Source organism: Girardinichthys multiradiatus, chromosome 11 (genome assembly GCF_021462225.1).
Source record: "Girardinichthys multiradiatus isolate DD_20200921_A chromosome 11, DD_fGirMul_XY1, whole genome shotgun sequence".
Lineage (NCBI taxonomy): Eukaryota > Metazoa > Chordata > Actinopteri > Cyprinodontiformes > Goodeidae > Girardinichthys > Girardinichthys multiradiatus.
In genome coordinates, this window is record NC_061804.1 from 9,390,838 (window position 1) to 9,412,774 (window position 21,937).

Consider the following 21,937-nt stretch of genomic DNA (forward strand, 5'->3'; position numbering starts at 1 on the left):
AAGGTTTCTACTTTACATTCTCTTCATACAGTTTGTCTTAAGCTGTATTTTATAAAAACAAATGAGAACTAAAACTAACTTTATCATACAGACAGAAAGCTTCAACTATGAAAACAGCTGCATGAAAAAGTTGAAAGACAAAGTGTTGCATTAGTAAAAGGTGGAAGTGGGCGAAAAAGATTTTCATATTTGTAAAAACAAGAATGTTTAGCCTATTTAAAGATTATTTGGTTGTTAATTTTCTATTTCTGTTTAATTAGTATGTTGGATAACCTCTAGAATAAACAAAGCGGTGTGTAATTGTATTTGAACAAAAATATTTCATGTCTATCATCGAATAGATTTGATCAATTAGTAGATTTCAGCCGTTTGTTGCAATGAATATTATCTTTTTATATTTGGAAAACTCTCATTAACCCCAGGTTCAGATCTCTTTTTGAAAAGTAGGTTCTGTAAAGAGTTTTTGAGCAGTAAATATCTTACACTTTGATGGGTTATCTGCCAAAGCAGTGGCTGGGAAAGTTATTTCATAAACCTTTATTCCCTAATAGCCATCAAGTTTGGATTTGATGGTAACAATGAAGTCTTTCAGCTAACAAATGTAATGCAAAATGGTGAACATTAGAAGAATCTGGCTAGACATACTAAGAGTTACCTACTACAGGTAAGATGTTGACAGATTATACATTTCCAGCAGAACCCCACTTCATATGAACTTTCCCTTTAAGGTAGTAGCATTCATTTAATCTTTACTTTTAAGGTTCATAAGGAGTCTTAAAAGGTTTCTTTATTATTATTTTCCAGGTATATAAAAACTTTCCAGACCTTTTCCCTGTTCCCTTTAAATGGGTGGAAATATGAATATCTAAAAATATTCTATACATTTATGGATTTATGGAAATCGTGGCACACTCCAGCTCCAGGATTCAGTATTTTCATTGGGACCTGGATCAGAACAAGGTTCTACTTAGGTCCAAATCCAGGTACCAACATATTGCCAACCAATACTGCAGTTTCACAAAGCAAACGTGTTTTATTGAAGAAAATTCAAACCTGTTTACACCTGTATCATACCCTGTTATTCATCCCTGAATGCAGCCTGGTTTATAGACAACACCGATAATAAAAGTCTCACCAAAAATACATCTGGAAGTATTAAATTTAACAAGGAAATGATGTAGAAATTATTTCAGTGCCTTAAAACTTCATTTATTTTGCACAGCTCGCTCCACAATATTGTAACGGCTGGTAAAGATGGGGTGAAGGCCCGAAATAAATAAATATTATATTGGCAGCAGCATGGTTTCAAACAGAAAAAATTAAAAAGGGACGACCTTTATTTTAAGTAAATTTATTCAGAAGAGAAATACAAAATCCTACATTAAAAAAAAATTGTTTTGAACCAGAAACTGGTTCCACAGTTATTGGCTCCTCTATGAAATCAATGTAATTAAAGCATTTTATAATCTGCACTCTTTTTTTTTTTAAATGAATAAGAGTGACTTATAATAAATTAGTTTGAAACAAACCTATTCACCATTCATCAAAGTGGGAAATACAAACATGCTATTAAAAAAAGGCAGATGTGTTGATCCTCATTAGTGATTTGGCTAAACTTTCCCACATCTGCAATCAGGACAATAATGAGTAAAGGTTTAAAATGACTGGAACTGTGGTAAACAAGGCTGGATGAGGACCCAAACTTATCTTCTTGCCTCCACACACAGTGAGGTTGGTAGGGGAAATTCTTCAAAGCACCCTCTGTTGAGGTCACCAAAATCAACCAAAAAGGCTCTTCTGTCCTGCCATCACAAATGTAAAGGTGTTGGGTAGCTAAATTCAGATGATGTTTAAAATCTTTCCAACAGCATCATTTCTGCTGGGTTTGGTGTTTCACCTCACACCCACTGTTGAGTTTGGTAGCGGAGCCGTGGTGCTGAGGGCCCGTTTGTCTTCTAAATGTCCTGAACTGCAGGGAATTTTCAGTTTGAGATTATGCTTCTGGAATAAAATATTTTTAAGATGTTTTACACATTTTTCCCAGAGGTGCTGAGAGTCGTTTAAGGTGCTGCTGACCAATCAGGAGCCAACGTCGTTTACAGCCAGGAGCAAATGATCATGTATGCACCTTTTCCATTGAAATGTGCGCATGAATTTCTATTTGGATCCGTTCAGCTGCACACAAACCATCTGGTGACAACATGGTCCGTGGATGTATAGATTTAGCTACGTCTTTAGAATCAACGGTCGTAAATGTTTTATTAAAATGAGCCAAAAGAAGGTATTTTAAACATCTTGAGGACTTTGGGTTGTGATGCAACTGGGCTCTGGCTTTAAACATGTTGTGTCCACTCAGGTTCTTAGGGAGGAAAACAAAAATCACTTCATAAGTTGTGGCGCCGATGGACCCGGCGTGGTGATGAACTCGTATAAACAAACCTCATGTCAGACTGTAAACATCAGTGCAACCAAATCACCCGATTTTCCACCAGCGCTGTGAGATTTTACTAAAACAAGGGTCCAGTATTATTTCTCACAGTCCTGATTTATTTTTTTATTGGTGTGTAATAGTGATGTGTGAAACTGTCAGATCTGATGATTCCTGTAAGGCTGGATGTGTTTGAAAAGTACTCAAATATTGATGTGAAGTGCTTGTTTTTTGTCCTGTCTGTTCTTAAAGTGTGTCTGTTTTCTAAAGAGCTCGTCCCACCAGCCTTCTTCAAAGCTCAAGAGTCAGACGTTTAGCAGTATTAACCGTGAGGCAGGAATCTCACATGAAGCGGCTCGTACCACACGGTGACGGCTTGTTCTGCAGTGTTTAAGGCTGAGCTAATAATATCCCAGTTACTTCCTACATGTCGCTACGTTTGGTTGACTCCACGTACACATCACCAACCCTCAGAATCAAAACAGGATGAAGCTCATCGGCTTCTTCATATAACTACAGTAGGAGCAGGTAAATAACCGCAAGATTCGTTTTAACGTAATGTTTTTTTCTGCAGTCAGCAATTATTCAGGCCCTGCTTGCATCTATTTATTTGTTCTAACTGAACCATTTACCAGTTTTCATTCAAAATATTTTGACTTCTTAAAATCCGGTAGTCAAGCTACGTGCTGCTCAGAACATGGCAGTAACAAGCAGTGACTGCTGCTTTCCAACCCAAAATCATTAAGCCAAATTTTCTAAAGAGGCAGATTTCATATTTTCCAGCCTCTTAAACCAAAATGTCTGGACAACGCTGAGGCACCTCAGTGCTGATGGAAACCTCAGTAGACAGATCTACAGGAAGACTCTGATACTCTAACTGCATCCAAACTGGCCTGAAAGTGAAACAGTTTATTAGAGAGGGCTGGATGAAATTAGGGTTGTTTAATATTAACAAGATAAACAGCTAAAAAACTAAAGATTTCTCCCAGAAGCACAAGACCTAAAATAGAACTAAGACAGGATTATTTAGCGTTAAATTTCTCACTGAATTAGGATTAAAAATGCAGGTCAAACTAGATTAAGCAGGTTTTCAGCGAAGGAGTAAGAAAGTCTGTCTTCATATTTCTTTCAACCATTTCTAGCAGTCCTTTGGTGAACAGATTTTCAGACTTTGTGAAGGTTGAACATAAGATGCTTTTTTAATCAGTTTCTGTCCAGTAACTAACTGCAGTTGAAAACAAAAAATTTAAATACACTGTAAAAAGATAGACGTACCTTTATTTATATCTCACTGTATGCCATTCAATTAGACTGAACCTTTTTTGTTTTAGGTGAGTTAAAATTTTCAAAATAATTTCCTTTAGCCACAATAATGAGTGAGATAATTGTTTTTTTACTTCAATGTTTACATACATTTCTGCTTTTGGCAAAGGTCGCTGGAAATTTGGCCCATTCCTGCTGACAGAACTGGTGTAATTGGGTCAGGTTTGTAGGCCTCCTTGTTCACCCACACCTTTCCATCAGGGCTCTGAGATGAACTCCCAAAACATGGACATTGTTGTCTTTAAACCACTTTAGAACATTTGCTGGTATGTTAAGGGTTATTTTGCGTTTGGAAGAGCCATCTGAGCCCAAGCTTTAACCTCCCGGCTGTTCTTTCCTCATAAAGTCAATGTTTATTAAAAAGGTGCCTGTAATCTGTCATTTACTTTTGTCCTGAGGTTAATAGGAACATTTAATACCAAAACCGGTACGTCTCTGGGACACAGAACCCGTCTCCTTCTTGAGCGTTATGATGGCTGGACATTCCCATGCTGTTTATACTTGTGTTTAACTGTTTGAATAGATGAATGTTGCACCTTCAGGCATCTGGAAAATCTGCTCAAGGATGAACCAGATTTGAGAAAGTCCAGAATGGTCTTCCTGATATCTTTGCAGATTTTTTTCCCAGAGGCCTTTCTCAATTGTTTTTGGCAACTTGAAAGTTGAAGAAAAGTGAAATTAAAAGTCCTTCCTCTCACCATTCTGGGATTTAGAAATAATAATTATGGTAATCCTAAATGACTTAAAACAGGAAAAGTTCAATCTCATATCATGTCAGACAGTGAGGAAATAATGGTTTTGTGTCTTTTCATACAGTGCATGTAAACATCAGGTTACATTAACAAAGTCACACAATATAATGTGTCATCAGGAATGTTCCTCAACAGAATGAAATTATAAATATATTAGAGTTAGTCTGAAACTTTTGCACAGTGCTACACAGAACTAGAGCCTCACTTCTCCACATGTTCAGATTTATAGAGGTAATAAATGTTCAGTAGGAGCAATAGAAAGAAATCACCCTGCGAGCAGATGTGTGGCTAAAAGGTCCATGTTTTATATGAATGGTCTGGATGAGAGGGTAAATTATCATACATCTGTCAGTGAGGACACGCTCATTAAAAGTGGGGGAAATTACACCCAGCCTCCCTCTGACAGACAGCTTGAAAACAGGCCACCAACTAAAATATTTATACCTAGCACATTAGGTCGTACTGTACTGAACCTCTCTGTACAGCTGAGAAGCTGTTGAGACGTAAACATTACATACATCTCTGCTGGCAGCTGAGCAGTCAACACTGCGAGCTGCGTGGATCCAAGTGTGGGTCGATGTGTTTTCAGAGCCGCAAAAGGAAAGGATGTTCTGCAGCGTTTTTGACCAAAAAATGGTTTTCGCATCTGAATTTAGCCCTGGAGGACGGCCTGTAACGCAGAAGCAGCTGCTTTGCTCGCTTTGGGGAGTTTGTCTCTGGTCCTCGTTAAAACTGCTTTCCCTCGTATTTATAGCAATGTGGCTCAGAGGACGTGACAGTGATGGACCGACATGATGTTGATCCATCATGTCGGTCCAGACTGAAGTATTCAGGTCGATGGATTGGAAACAATCCTGTGTTCAGATTTCTATCTTCCCCTGAAGTTTAAGAACAACCTGATGTCTCTCTCCCACACCTCCATGAATCGCCTCAGGTTCAAATGTTTGCTTTGGATGGATGGTTACTGAGAGGTTTATTTTAAACTCTCATAAACCCTTTATAGTTTATAGTATTTGTTTTCAGCTTACCTTTGGAGATTATTTGGTGAGGCGGTACTATGAATATGGGTCCGGAATATGGGCTTAATGATGTCATAATAAACCATTGAAATATACCAGAAATATTTACATTTACTTACATTTTAAAATTTTGATCATTTTATCATTATGTATTCAATTTCCTACAATGGTTTGAACTTCAGTCCAGGCTCCTGGAGATCAGCTATCACTAGATACCTTCACACTAAAGGGCTGTGGGTGTCCTATTTGCTTTTTTGTCCCAGAAGGGACGCGTCAAGTAGTGAAGCTGTTTCACTGTACAAATGTAAATTTATTGAAGAAACACTTTGAAAGTTAACAGAGGTACAGTAAAGGAAACCTACAATTATTAGTATTTTCTATGTTAAATATATTGAAACATGAGTGCAGGAAGAATACAGCGGAACTGGGTCAGTCTCCACTCGCCCGAATCATCTGAATGGAGAAACTCTAGAAAATCAAAAGGGGCCCCAGTGTCACTATTGCGACCGAGGATCCACTTGGCCTCTTCTTAAAACTGAAAAAAGCTATTCACATGTTCCTGAACAAAGGTTAACATGCCTTCAGAAACGGTTATAACGTCAGCTGACACTAATTCCTTTTACTCAGGCATTTATTTTGCAGGAATATACAGCAGCTGCTGTACATTTGGCACCCCTGACTTACAATAAATTCAGCCCTTTATTCTAGTAACATAATCTCAAACTGAAAACGTAGAAAAGCTAAACTATTTTTTATTTTACTACAATCAATGTCCAATAATGAACAAAATCCATGTTAAGTTTTTGGTTTACAAGATCGAGGCATTTTTTAAATATTAATTTACATTTTTAGTGGATCAGTGTCTCTTGGAACTTTTAATTAGTAATCCAAGTTTAATTTGGAACTTCTGTTTTCCTGGGGTATAAATATGTTGTGGCACAAAGACCCATTTCTTTTAGTGACTCAACAAAACAGGAAAAATGAGAGAACATGATATTCAAGTAAGGCAGACATGTGTTGATCTTCATAAGTCAGTAAATAAATACAAGAAATCTACTCACCTAAAGAAAGTAAAAGAAAAATCTCAAAAGCTCACTGTTAAAAATATATATTATTAGGTTATGCTACTGCAATAAAGATAAGTTGATCTTACAACACTAGCGAGGCTTCCAGTTAAGAAGTATTTTGTTTTTGAATATTCACTCAACTATGATTTTAAATGTTACAGATCAGAATAAATTTAACTTGACGATATGTTTGCTGTTGCATCAGAATATATTTTACACAGAAAATGTGTTTCTTTGGTAGCACAGCTCATGTTTACAGACATTGATGGGAATACTTCCACAAAATGTAACGTCCAAATGCATTTATGTTACAGATTCGTCCACTTTTCTGAGAGGCTTTTCTGTTTCTGAAAGCTGCTTCCAAAAAAAAAAAGGAATAAAAAAGATTATTTTCTTCCACATTAACATAATGCATTAATTCTATATCTGCCACCTGCAGGTGAGGAAATGAAACTGATCTTTTATGCTTAAGCAGAATTCAGAAATCCATAGGGTGTCTTTGTTCTTTGTGGGTCCTGAAGCTAGCGAATCAGTGTCTAATTACAACGCAGAAATCAGTTCTAAATGAAAGAAGCTGCACAGATTAATTAATTGTTAAATGGTTAATTAAAATGCAGGAGGGTTGTGCAGTAATTATAATTAATCTGACAGTCTTAGTGCTGGTTATTTTTCCTATTTCGTCTCTCTTTCCAGAATCTAAACAAATTCATTCGTTCATTCGTCTTCTATCCCACTTATTCCATAGTGGGTCACAGGGGAGCTGGGGTGAAAAAAATGTTTCCCTAAAAAAGAAGAAAGGCTCTGAAACTCCCATTTTCTCCCAGACCCACATTGAATTGTTTGGCTGGTTAAAAGGAGGCTGCTGGGAAAGTTCTTCTGCATGCTGAGCTTTACACAAGCTATCTGCTAAACACCATCAAGCTGATTTATCGTTATAGAAGACTCACAGTGGGGAACATCTCTTGTTGCTACAGTTCTGCTAACATTTCAACATTCAAGTGACCTTACCCAACATGTTTACATGTGAAATATTCAACATTTGCTTCATATGTGGATCCAGAGGATGTTAATAAAAACTGGGGATGAATTTGTCCTTTTGTTTTCATCTGTTATTATGATTGTGGAGTCTCATATACATGGAAAAACACAATATTTCTAGGAAAAAGAGGTCATAATAAATATCAAGAAGCAACTATTATTAACAGCTATAAGATGCTCTTCCATCAGTTGATGTTTGTTAATGTTTATAAGGATTGTGACACTAAGGTACATTTGTAATGTGCTTTCATGCAGATTGTGATTCCTCCACAAAAGAAAGAACCCACAGTCCTTGCAGCATTTTATGACATGTAACCGATTCTATTTGGCAAACAATAAAACACCAGGAGAGTTGTTTCATAAGAAGCCCGTGGTAAAACATCCCACAAGTTGGGTAATTGGCAGCAGGTCAAAAATGTGACTGACATGCACAGAAAGGCTGATGCTGTGCTCCATTTGTACTCAAGTTTAGATTGGAAAAAAAAATTCTGCAAAGCCACCTGAAGGCAAAATTTCATGTGGGAAAGTTGGAGGTTTCTCACGAATCCTGATCTTGCAACAAACATGCAATTAACATTACATTTGACTTTCAATATAAAATACCAAGGAATGCCTCAATGTGTCAGCCTCTGTTGCTAATAGTAGCAGCCATTAAATCTCTCTGGTTTTCTGACTTGTTACTGGGAAAAGGTTGGGTTTTACATTATTCTCAGTTTTGATTTCCAAGGTAAATGGAAAATGGTGTGAGACTTTCAGACGTGAAGTTCGAAATTATTGTCCTACTCTGTTGAAGACTTTAAGAATAAAAGGAATGAAGTATTCCCTGCATGCAAACAATATACCTAAAAAACAAGTGATAAACATGTTGACTTCAAACCTTCAAAAAGAATTCAATGAATGGATTTAAAAACAGTTCAAAACACCACTGACCGAAAATAGTTTGTCAATGTCTTCGCCAGTGTAAGCTTAAGGCTCGGGCTTTATTGACCATAGGCTCCAAATATATAACCTGATTCAAAAAATTTGAATTATTATTGAAAAGTTAATTTATTTCAGTAATTTAAGTGAAATACATTATATATTTGGCATAGTTTTGGTGAAATAATAATAATTACCTGTTTTAAATGCATGTATTGATTGCTAAATGAAGCTTTTAGTAAGCTTTCCCTTCCTCGTGGTAAGATTAGCCTTGAAGGCTAACAACTTTGACTATATTTCACGCTACCCTTATCTATATAATCTTTATGCTATCTTCACATATAATTTCACATAATATTATACCAATTCATAACTAATACTTTAAACTGATGAATAAATCTATGAAATTACTGTAAAGATTATGTTAAAATAACATACCAGACCGTTGACGGGTTTTGGCGGTTAAATGCGCAGCTCTAGAACGTCCAGATCAGCATAGCAACCGTAACTAAGGACGGGGAACGCCTTCCCTACCAGTCGTAGCTCTTATAACCATCCCCATTTTGCTTATTAAGTCTTTAATTAACTGAGCTGGAAATATGCCCTCCCAGTTCTTTAATCCACCGTTGTTCTTTTCAAGAGCTTCAAACTCACTGAACCAACCCGCCTCAACAGTTCTGTTCATTGTTATGCAGATGAGGCCCAGTTAACTTGCCTCCCGCTAATCCAGATGGCATCAAAGCCGTTTCAGAAGCTTCACTGACTGAACAACTTGGTTCCCTCTCTGGTAGAACACGTTTTATTTTGGTTCCTTCGTCCTGCATGATGAGGAGGATGAGTGTAACCAGATGATGTTGGTTTCTATCTGCTGCCATCACTAAAATGACCTGACACTGTGAGCTTCAAAGATTTAATGACTAGAGTTTTTCTCTGAGCCTGTAAGCATATGAACGAGAGACTGTTGGCAGAACTAGGACAGATAAATAAATAAAAAATAATTGTTGAAGTATTTGTGTGAAATACATCATCATAATAAACCATAGAAGTAGACTGATGCGCTCTAGTGGTCAGGGCAGCTGGCGCAGCTTTTCTTTTACATCAATTTAGTCCAGAAACAAAAGAATGTTGAACAACTAAAGTTATAATCATTGTCAGGATTCAAAACTTCCTAACTAATTACTAAATGCAATCTTATGCAAAATATGCTCTAAGGAAATTAGATATCTTCAATTTAGAGTAACTGCAAAAGCTTATTTTAGAAGAAACTAATTGGATAAAATGTATGTTTTTTTAAATACTGAAATAAAAACAGATTCATATGTATACACAGACAGTGAAAATAATGGAACAACACATAATTTATTTAAGTAAGAAATGTAAATTGATATTGCTTTTGAAAAATAAAACAATTCTATTTATGATCAATTAGTTTTCGTTAAATATTTGTTGAAAATTTCTTTAATTTATGGTTTGTTTTTGTACCAAAATATTTCCATTCAGTTGTACAATGTGTTTCACTTAATGAGCTACTTGTGGGAGCCAAGTTAAGTAAGTTTATATATACACTGCTCAAATAACGGGAACACTTAAACAACACAATATAACTCCAAGTAAATCAAACGTTTGTGAAATCAAACTGTCCACTTAGGAAGCAACACTGATCGACAATCAATTTCACAGCTGTTGTTCAAATAGAAAAGACAACAGGAGGAAATCTTTGGCGATTAGCAAGACACTCAATAAAGGAGTGGTTCTGCAGGTGGGGACCACAGACCACTTCTCAGTACCTTTGCTTTCTGGCTGATGTTTTGGTCACTTTTGAATGTTGGTGGTGCTTTCACACTCGTGGTAGCATGAGACGGACTCTACAACCCACACAAGTGGCTCAGGTAGTGCAGCTCATCCAGGATGGCAGATCAATGCGAGTTGTGGCAAGAATGTTTGCTGTGTCTGTCAGCGTAGTGTCCAGAGCCTGGAGGCGCTACCAGGAGACAGACCAGTACACCAGGAGACGTGGAGGAGGCCGTAGGAGGGCAACAACCCAGCAGCAGGACCGCTACCTCCGCCTTTGTACAAGGAGGAACAGGAGGAGCACTGCCAGAGCCCTGCAAAATGACCTCCGGCAGGCCACAAATGTGCATGTGTCTGCGCAAACGGTTAGAAACTGACTCCCTGAGGATGGTATGAGGGCCCGACGTCCACAAATGGGTGTTGTGCTCACAGCCCAACACTGTGCAGGACGCTTGGCATTTGCCAGAAAACACCAGGATTGGCAAATTCGCCACTGGCGCCCTGTGCTCTTCACAGATGAAAGCAGGTTCACACTGAGCACATGTGACAGACGTGACAGAGTCTGGAGACACCGTGGAGAGCGATCTGCTGCCTGCAACATCCTTCAGCAGGACCGGTTTGGCAGTGGGTCAGTAATGATGTGGGGTGGCATTTCTTTGGAGGGCCGCATGGCCCTCCATTGCTCACCAGAGGTAGCCTGACTGTCATTAGGTACCGAGATGAGATCCTCAGACGCCCTGTGAGACCATATGCTGGTGCAGTTGGCCCTGGGTTCCTCATAATGCAGGACAATGCTAGACCTCATGTGGCTGGAGTGTGTCAGCAGTTCCTGCAAGATGAAGACATTGAAGCTATGGACTGGCCCGCCCGTTCCCCAGACCTGAATCTGATTGATCACATCTGGGACATCATGTCTCGCTGCATCCACCAACGTCACGTTGCACCACAGACTGTCCAGGAGTTGGCAGATGCTTTAGTCCAGGTCTGGGAGGAGATCCCTCAGGAGGCGATCCGGCGTCTCATCAGGAGCCCAGGTGTTGTAGGGAGGTCATTTTGACTTGTTTTCAATTCAATTCAGCTTATTCATATAGTGCCAATTCACAACACATGTTGTCTCAAGGCACTTCACAACAGTCAGGTACATACATTCCAATTAATCCTAACCATTGAACAGTTCAGTCAGATTCAGTTATTTATTCAAATTGGATAAAAAGTTTTTCTATCTAAGTAAACCCAGCAGATTGCATCCAGTCAGTGACTTGCAGCATTCCCTCCTCCTGGATGAGCATGTAGAGACAGTGGACAGTCACTGGTGTTGACTTTGCAGTAATCCCTCATACTGAGCATGCATGTAGCGACGGTGGAGAGGAAAAACTCCCTTTTAACAGGAAGAAACCTCCAGCAGAACCAGAACCAGGCTCAGTGTGAGCGGCCAAATTCCACGACCGGCTGGGGGTTTGAGAGAACACAGCAGAGACACAAAGAGAAGAAAGAAGCACTGATCCAGGAGTACTTTCTATGCTAAGGAAACGTAAATGTTAATGGATGTAGCTCCTTTAGTCGTTTCACCTATAAAGAAAGAACAGATAAACTCTGAGCCAGTTTTCAAGGTTAGAGTCTGAAAGAGAGCACATACAGTTAGTTACAGTAAAAGCTCAGTCAGTAGCCATGTCTAGGAGAGAGAAAGGGTTAAACACTAAAAGACAGGGCTATGTGGATCATCGGTAGAGGGTGAGTATTAAGTTGTCGCCAGCAGAACCTCGGACAATTCCCCTCTCCAGAAAGGTGTCACAGGTAGACACAGAGCCAGGCCAGGTGTAGCTTCTAGGAAGAGAATAGAGAGAACAAAGTTAAAAGCTGAAATAACAGCAAATAATGCAAAATTGGAGAGTAGTGTGAGAATGTAGCGAAGAGGGTGAAAGTGGTCATTATGTCCTCCAGCAGCCTAAGCCTATAGCAGCATAACTACACAGATAGTTTCAGTTCAGATTATTTAGTTAAACGGCGCTTATTTACAACAATGTCATCTCAAGGAACCCCACAAAGGGTCCCACTGATGGTCATTGTTATACTAAAAACCACAAGGATTGGGATACCTCTCTGTGTCAAACTGATTATAACCATTGGAAAAGAGAAGGGGTCATACAGGTAGCAGAAATGGAGGGTGTGTTTGCACCTCAACCATAACTGAGCCGGTTTAGGCTAAACCTGACTCCCCCTTACTCCAACCAACAGGGAGGGAGGAAGGCTTCCTCCCTGATAACCTAAGCCACTCTAACTATAAGCTTTATCAAAAAGGAAAGTTTTAAGCCTAGCCTTAAAAGTAGACAGGGTGTCTGCCTCACAGACTAAAACTGGGAGCTGGTTACACAGAAGAGGAGCCTGATAACTAAAGGATCTGCCTCCCACTCTACTTCTAGAGACTCTAGGAACCACCAGTAAACCTGCAGTCTGAGAACGAAGTGCTCTGTTAGGAACATATGGAACAATCAGATCTCTGATGTATGATGGGGCTAGATCATTAAGGGCTTTATTTGTGAGGAGGAGAATTTTAAATTCTATTCTGGATTTAACAGGGAGCTAATGAAGGGAAGCTAAAATAGGAGAAATATGATCTCTCTTTTTAATTTTCATCCGAACTCTTGCTGCAGCATTTTGAATCAGCTGAAGGCTTTTAATTGAATTTTGTGGACATCCTGATAGTAAATAATTACAATAGTCCTGCCTTGAAGTAACAAATGCATGGACTAGTTTTTCAGCGTAACTCCTGGACAGGATATTTCTAATTTTGGCAACGTTCCGGAGGTGAAAGAAGGAAATCCTAGAAACCTGTTTAATATGGGATTTAAATGACATGTCCTGGTCAAAAATAACACCAAGGTTTTTTACTTTATTACCGGAGGTCAATTTAATGCCATCCAGGTTAAGTGATTGACTAAGCAGTTTCTTTTTTAAAGACTCCGGTCCAAAGACGACAACTTCTGTCTTGTCTAAATTTAGAAGCAAAAAATGTAAAGTCATCCAAGTTTTTATATCTTCAAGACATGCTTGTAGTCTAACTGGTTGGGTTCATCAGGATTTATGGATAAGTAAAGCTGAGTATCATCAGCGTAACGGTGAAAATTTATCCTATGCTGCCTGATAATTTGACCTATTTGGAAGCATATATATAGTAAAGAGAATTGGCCCAAGTACTGAACCCTGTGATACTCCACAATTAACCCTGGAGTTTAAAGATGATTTATCATTTACATGAACAAACTGGAATCTGTCAGACAGATAAGATTTAAACCAGCCTAGCGCTGTTCCCCTGATCCCTACAGCATATTCCAGCCTTTTTAAGAGAATATTGTGATCGACTGTATCAAATGCAGCACTGATATCTAAGAAGACAAGTACAGACACAAGTCCATTATCTGAGGCCATAAGAATATCATTAGTGACTTTCAGCAGAGCTGTTTCAGTGCTATGATGAGCTCTGAAACCTGACTGAAACTCTTCAAACAGGTCATTGCTGTATAAATGCTCACACATTTGATTAGCAACTATTTTCTCAAGAATTTTAGATAAGAATGGAAGATTGGATATAGGTCTGTAATTTATTAAGTCATCTCGATCAAGCAAAGGTTTCTTAAGTAAAGGTTTAATTACAGCTACCTTAAAAGCCTGTGGTTCTGATCCATTTACTAAAGATAGATTAATCATATCTAAAATGGGGCTGGTAATCAGAGGGAACACTTCCTTAAATAATTTGGTTGGGATTGTGTCTAACATATACGTTGAAGGTTTAGATGAAGCTAATATTTCTGATAACTCAGGAAGCTCCAGAGGATCAAAACAGTCCAAACACAAATCAGGTTCTGCAGTTATTGCCAATGTTGTCTCACTTGCTGAGGATGAAGTAATCATTTTCGGGAGTATGTCAAAGATTTTCTTTTTAATAGAATCAATTTTATTTAAGAAGAATCCCATAAAGTCATGGCTGCTAAGAGCTAAGGGAATGGATGGCTCAACAGAGCTATGACTCTGTGTAAGTTTAGCAACTGTACTAAAGAGAAACCTAGGATTATTCTTGTTCTCTTCTATTAATGATGAGAAATAAGCTGTTCTAGCTTGACGAAGTGTCTTTTTATGCAACAGTAGACTATTTTTCCAGATTAAGTAGGAATCCTCTAGGTGTCTAGAGCGCCATTTTCTCTCCAATTTTCTAACATTGGGCTTTAAAGTACGCAGCTCTGAATTAAACCAAGGAACAAGCCTCCTATGAATAATTACCTTCTTTTTCAACGGGGCCGCATTGTCTAATGCATCACGCAATGATGAAGAAACACTATGAACAAAAGAATCAATTTGTGAAGGGGCAGAAACAGAATTATTGCCCTCCACTGTGCTTTTCAGTGATAATGAGGAAATCAAAAGTGGAACAGATTCTTTAAAGGTTGTTACAGCATCGCCTGATAATGATTTACTATAATGAAATTTTCTTTCAGGTGTGGAGTACTCAGTTAAATTAAACTCAAAGGTTATTAAGAAATGGTCAGACAGGACAGGGTTATGAGAAAATATTGTTATGTCTTTACACTCAATGCCATATGTCAGCACAAGGTCCAGAGAATGAAGACAAAGGTGGGTAGGTTTGTTAATGTTTTGAGCAAAGCCAATTGAGTCTCAGATAGCATTAAACACTATATTTAGGCTAGCACTTTCAGCGTCAACATGAATGTTAAAATCCCCCACTATAATAACTTTATTTGTATTTAACACTACATCAGATAAAAGGTCTGAAAACTGATCTAAAAATTGAGAGTAAGGGCCTGGTGGATGGTACAAAACAACAAACAGAAGTGGTTTTAGTGCTTTGCAATGTGGATGAGGAAAACTAAGGATTAAATATTCAAAAGAGTTGTAGCTATTGATTGGTCTGGGGCTAATCAATAAATCAGACTGAAAGATGGTTGCTACTCCTCCTCCTCGCCCAGTATTTCGAGGAATGTGAAAATTTAAATAATTAGTAGGAGTTGACTCATTTATAGTAACATAATCCTCTTGCTGCAGCCAGGTTTCTGTGAGGCAAAATAAATAAATCTGATTGTCACAAATCAGGTCACTAACTAGCAAAGTTTTTGAAGAGAGAGATCTTATGTTCAGTAAGCCACATTTAATTGTTTTATTTTTCTTTTTAGTCTGAGTTGTGTTTATTTTTATGAGATTTTCCTGATTTCCTCCTTTTAGATTATTTTTTAATCTATTCAATTTTGGCCGTGGGCGAGACACTGTCTTAATAGGGTAATGGGTGGGTAGCAGTACAGAAGCTGCAGAGAGGAGTGTTACACTACGACCCTGCTTCCTGGTCTGAACCCTGGCTTGTCAGAGTTTTGGAGAACTAATAAATTCGGCCAGATTCCTAGAAAGAAGAGCTGCTTCATCCAAAGTGGGATGGATGCCGTCTCTCTGGATCAGACCAGGTTTTCCCCAAAATGTTCGCCAGTTATCAATGTAACCCACATTGTTTTCTGGACACCACCTTTTAAGGACATTACATCAAAGTTGGTTCAGCCTCTAGTGTGTTTTTCCACTTTAATTTTGTGTGACTCCAAATCCAGGCCTCCATTGGTTAATAAATTTGATTTCCATTGATGATTTTTGTGTGATTTTGTTGTCAGCACATTCAACTTTGTACAGAACAAAGTATTCAATGAGAATATTTCATTCATTCAGATCTAGGATGTATTTGAGTGTTCCCTTTATTTTTTTGAGCAGTGTAGTATTTATTTTTCTGTTAAACCTTATTTTGTTTCAATAGTAATTTAATAATAAATTTAGGGTTAAAATTAAAGTAGAATTATTTTATTACGTTCATGTTTATATGTTGGGGTGTTGTGAACAGGTTTTGAGAAAAGGCTGGTTTCTAGTTTTGATCTCGGGACTTTGTGATATTAGGGGAAGGAGGGGCAGCACGGGGGAGGTTAGATGCTATTGCAGAAGTAGGCGGTGCAGCTTAGGACAGAGCCACACAGTTTTTCTACCGTAGTTTGTTTATTCTGGAAGGAAAGTGGGGCCGGGATGCTTTTGTATGGTCTTGTAAGAAGATGTTGTGAAACTGTCTTTTATTTTCTTTCTACATCAGAGTACTGTGAAAGTTTTTTTTTTCCTCCTTGAACGAACGGACACGAGTGAATCTGGAGACATTAACCTTGTGGCATTACATTATTGAAATAAATGAACTTTTCAACAATATTCTTATTTATTGAACGGGTCTGTATATTTTGTGTCCAAATTTCACTCTCTAGAAAACTGGATCAAGCCAGGACCTGGCCGTGCTTAGGCCTCCTGTGTACTGTCATATGCTGAGAAGCCAAACACCTTCTGCAAACAAACATTTTCGTGGTCAGAAGAGTGAAAGACTCAACGTTTTGCTCATAAGGGACAAGACATTTGTTCAGAGGTGTCAAGGTGAGGCTTTAAAACCTAACACCTTTGAAGGAAATATCAAGTACGGTGGTGGTAGCAACATGGTATGTTGCTGTTTTGCTGCCAGTAGTGCATAGCACAAAGTGGGTGGAACAAAGAATAAGGAAGAATACCTTCAAATTGTTTAACTTCACCTCTAATAAATAGCTGGACACAACAAATTTCCAACAGGACAGGAGGGCGACACTGGTTCAGTGGGTGGAGTAGTCGTCTTGTAATCTGAAAATTGTGGGTTTGATTCCATCTTCCACCCTGTGCAAGGCACCTAACCCAAAGTTGCCTACTGATCTGAACATGAATGTGCAGCATTTGTGAGTGCAACTGTTTGAATGTGGGTCTAGTGTAAAATGCTTTGAGTTGTCAGTATGACTAGAACAGCACTATATACATTCAAACTTTTTATAGTAATCCCAAACAAACATCAAAGCTGGTTTTGAGCTTGGTTAAAACAGGATTCTGTAAGATTTTAGAATAGAATAGAATAGTCTTTATTTTCATTGTACTGGGGGGTACAATGAAATTGAGGGTTCATGGTGGTAGGCATTAATCACAGAAAACTTCTTAATATGAAATGAATTTTGAATTACCGTGACAAAGATCAATTCCAAAAACTGGGTGTGTTGTCGGTATTATTTCTTTGACTATTTTCTCCACTGTTGGTTCCATGAGAGCATAATTAAATATCAATACACTAAAAAATACGATTAAATGCAGTCACTGTGTGCAGTTTAGTGAAGAAAATCAGACGTGTGTCATGTATTTGGTGTCCTGAAGAGGACTAGTTCAAAATGGGTATATTTTCCAAGAGCAGTATCGTGTTTGTGGTGCACAAAGTTACCTAAAAAAGAAGGAAAATAGGTTATAAATAGTTTTTATATCATTACTTTTATCATTATCAAAAAATATCCATATGGCCCACCTAGAGGGACTAGAGACTAGAGAACTAGAGAAGAACAACACAATAAATTAAAACCTTTGCACATTTCAAATGGTTTTTTAAAAATATTGAAGTTGTCTTTTGCATAATTATTCCACCCTGGAAAAAGAATGTTTCAAATAAATGTTTAAAAGCTCCAAAATTATATGACTTCATGTTCACGGTGAGTGAATGTAAACTGCTCTCTGGAAGTGTTTGTGTGGGAAAAATAAATTGTCTGAAATACAATATATTAATCAGCAAATAGAAATTAAAAGTTTTACTCTTATTAATTCAAAATGTTTTTATCTCATTCTATTCTTTCAAAGTAGCAGCAAGGTACAAATGTGCAATATAAGGGTAGTGTTGCAGAGGAAAGGAGCATGTAAGGTTTCTAACTTTGTAGTAGTGGATAATTACTTTCTTATTCTGATGATGAATATGACAATAATGAAAATTAAGACAAATAACTGTGAAAAACAAGATTTATTCCAGCTAAGATTCTTACGTTCCCTGAGATGTTACAAAGTTTTACCTACAACAGCTAGACTGACCTTAACTAAATTATGATATTAACAGCTACCCAAACTGTTTCCCCGTTATCATGAAATACGGGATCTGTCAACATGACTACAACACCACAGAGTTAGTGTTTTAACCAACAATAATGAGCTTCTTCTCTTCTACATTTCCTGTCATAGGCTTCAGAGCCCACAATCTGTTATTAGTACAGGATCAGACTCGAATCTTCTCATGAAATGCCCACTGTGCCATTCACTGCTTTATTTCTTTTACCGTTTCAAAACTTCGAAGTGTCTTCCACATTTTTACTCCCATAAAACCCCCAGTGGGGTCTTATTGTAATGAGCAGTCTAATGTCAGTCAGTTGCCAGTTTCACCGTTCTCCTTTACTGGCCTTAGTACTGTCAAACCTTACTTTAGTCTTTAGTTCTTGAAATATTTGAAACAGTCTGACTAAAACTGAAAAGTGGATTTCGTAAAGGTCGACCCACATCCTGATTCCTTGGCTTTTACTTTTACTCTAGAACAGGATCATCTCACATTTTCGTGACGTCCACAGGGTCGTGAATGTCGATCACTTGGAAGCCCAGGTTGTCGATGCCCAGCTTCAGGTGGCTGCTGTGGTTCTCCTTGTTGTAGCTGTTGTGGTTCCTCTGGTCTACGTCTGTCTCAAAGCAGTGGACACAGTGTGGTGTGGTGACCTGGACACTTTTGGAAAAGTTTGAGAAATCCACTCTATACTTTCCTGTTTTAGTGCGGGAGATGATGGGAAGGAAACTATAGCCCCACTGAATCTCCTGTGGGATGTATGAGGTTCGTACCTGGCAGGAGGAGCTGGTTGACTCAGCTGTCCCATCTAAAAAGACCACCAACTCAAAGTCCTGTAGGGGGAGAGTGTCGGCGGTCAGCTCGTAGAACGGACTCGATCTGTTAATGACGTGGTAGAGCGTCAGAGGACAAACAAAAAATAAGTTATCCTTGCCAGCATCAACCGTGAAGTCAACATCCACCTGATCCAGGATGATGGTCTCGCCATCAGACGTAGTGGTTGTCTTTAGCAGCTTCCCATAAATCTGGCTTCCAATCAGTAAGGTCTTTCTGAGGTTGGCCACTCTGATGAGCAGGCACAGACTTCCTTTCTTTAAACAGATGACAGCTGTGTTACTGAACGTGACAGTCTTTGCCCTTTTTTTGGGTAAGGAGATCTTGGCCAGTATCATGCCACACATAAAGCAGTTGATGAAGACCCCAACTAGAGACTGGAAGATAATTAGAGCCACTGTGCCAGCACAGTGCCCAGTCAGTGCCCTGCCACCATATCCAATGGTGGTTTGGGTCTCTAATGAGTACAGGAACGCCGTCGTGAGGCCGTTGACATTGTCTATACATCGGACGTGCCCCTCTGTTTGGTTCTGCACAGTCAGATCCCCGTTGCTCTTTGCAATCCAGTACCACAACAGACTAAACACAAACCAGCTGCCAGTGAAGGCAGCCACAAACAGGAGGAGAACGAAGCGCCAGCGGATCTCCACAAAGGTGGTCCAGAAGTCCACCACGAAGGCAAAATGGTTGCTATATTCAATGTTGCCAAACTCAATGTTGCAGTGCCCGTCTTTGGTGACCAGGCGGCTTTTTCGGGTTCGGTGTCCAGTCGGCTGGATGTGACCCGGGAGCAGCTGGAACATTCTGGAGCTGCAGAAACAAACACAGGTCAGTAACAGAATGTTATACATTAGCCAAAGAAGAAATTTTTTTAATATCAGACATAGGAAGATTTCCTGTAATCACTCCAAATGTGGATGAAGAGGCAAAAATTATCCTAAAAAGTAGGAAAAATACATTTTATTTAAACCTTGTAACTATATTTTCACATGTTGGATCCAGGTAGAAAAACAGTTTGGTGTGTTTCAGTGTTTTTCAACCAATCATTTATGTTACTACTCACTTTAAGACAAAGTTAAGTCTAATATCCCTGATTTTCTCACTGCTAATAAATCTTTACAGTTTACTATATGGACGAGAGACGGTCTGAGCTCCATCTCAGCCCTTAATCTGATGAAAAACACTATGAACCCATGATGTTGAACCACATCAGTGGAGCTGCCTTTCACACATTTATTGTTATTTGAAAACCTTTTATGGCAGCTGCTAATTAAAAGAAGGATACTTATTGTCATTTTTACAATTAGGTTTCCAGTGGAGTGATGTTCCAACCAAAAAAAAGTCTACTGGAACACACACCAAAGGTGGAAATTCAACATTAAAGTACGCCGACCCTGACCTCAAAGTCCAATATGGCTGTTCTGCATAGAAGGCATACTGATAGAAAGCAATGATACACTTTATCCTTACACTTCTGATGGTTTTTATCTCTTTAAATCTGCTGCATACATTATTTTGAACATTTTAGCAAAAGTGTTGCTACACTGAATTTACAAAATGCTTGTTCTATGCCTTTAGTGCTAACGTTCGTCAACATGGTCACTTTCAGATCATTTTCTTATTCATTATAAGATTTGGAGTGCATCAGGATAAAACTGCATATAAGTTTAATTGTCCAGCTGAATGGCAGTTTTGTACCATTTCAGACTGTAGCAGTGCATAAGATCCAGTTTAAAGCTTACTTAAGAATTGCTGTTTTGTCTCGAGACGTGTATAAAACTAGGATTCTATAAGCTAAATGTTTTATTATCGACCGAGGAGTTACATTGCAATTTTATATTAATCATAATATTACCACAGCTTTGTCACAATTGTCAAACAAATCTTATGATATCTTGTGATTTATTGTTTTCCCCCCAATATTAATAACAAACATAGTTATAAATAAATAATGTAACTTCTCAATGATTTCTGATTATTCATCATAAATGTTGAACACACCTGTTTCTCTGCTAAACGTCTGCCATTAATAAAAGAAAAGGTGAAAACAGTTAATTTACCAATCAGCAGGTCATAAAATACATTATCTTGCATTATTAATCCAATAGTTGTAGTTTACTGTGGGTTTAGTAGAAAGGTTGAGTTTGGACATACCTGCTCAGTGAGACTGTGGGCCCGGAGTTCTCACTGGATCTGTGCTAGAGCTTTGGGCTCCTTTTCTTTTAGCTGGTGGCCATGGAGGCGTTGGAAAGATTTTAATCCACAGTGAAATTTCCTAATCCCAGCCACATGCCACCATGTACACCGACCTCATACAGCTGCTGAACTCCCCGAAGGCGATTCCCTTCATGGTTTTGATTCTGTAAACGTCTGACCAGGATAGGGAGGGAGGAATATTCTGGAAAACAGCAGTCTGAATGCCTTCAGTTTAGCTTTCTTTGTTGGGGCAGTAGGTACGTCACTTGAGGCGACCAAAGTTGGCCAGCACTCATGCTGTTTTTGTTTTCAGTTCTTGAGTACATTTGGAATTTACAGGAGGCCACACAAAAGATCCCTCCAGTTGCATTTCCTTTGGTGCCCCTCCCCCAGTTTGAACCTGCAAGGTTGCCTCACATTTACATCAAAATGAAGAGCTGCAGGGGCACGGTGTTCTTGCTATGCCTGTTCTGCTGGCTGCAGGTTTTATATCTGTGTAACGTCTTGGATCTATAAAATACGCTTGCAGTGGTGCATGCGAAACGACCATCAATAAAGAAAATCCTGCAAGGACCTACATTCAGCAATGAAAAATAGGATTTTTTCAACACATA

General features: G+C 38.6%; 1 protein-coding gene across 1 annotated transcript; it reads right to left on the reverse strand.

Moving 5' to 3' along the window:
* Nucleotides 1-18,220: 18,220 nt before the first annotated feature.
* On the reverse strand, nucleotides 18,221-21,516 carry LOC124876735 (ATP-sensitive inward rectifier potassium channel 1-like). Its single transcript, XM_047379722.1, has 2 exons — nucleotides 21,282-21,516; nucleotides 18,221-19,937 (listed from the first exon to the last, which is right to left on the reverse strand). Exon 2 carries the CDS (start codon nucleotides 19,928-19,930, stop codon nucleotides 18,782-18,784), a length of 1,149 nt encoding a protein of 382 aa, XP_047235678.1. The 5' UTR covers nucleotides 19,931-19,937; nucleotides 21,282-21,516; the 3' UTR covers nucleotides 18,221-18,781.
* Nucleotides 21,517-21,937: the final 421 nt, after the last annotated feature.

What these genes read in the sequence shown, in the direction of transcription:
- LOC124876735 (XM_047379722.1), bottom strand. Translation starts at nt 19,930, where the DNA reads ATGTTCCAGCTGCTCCCGGGTCACATCCAGCCGACTGGACACCGAACC.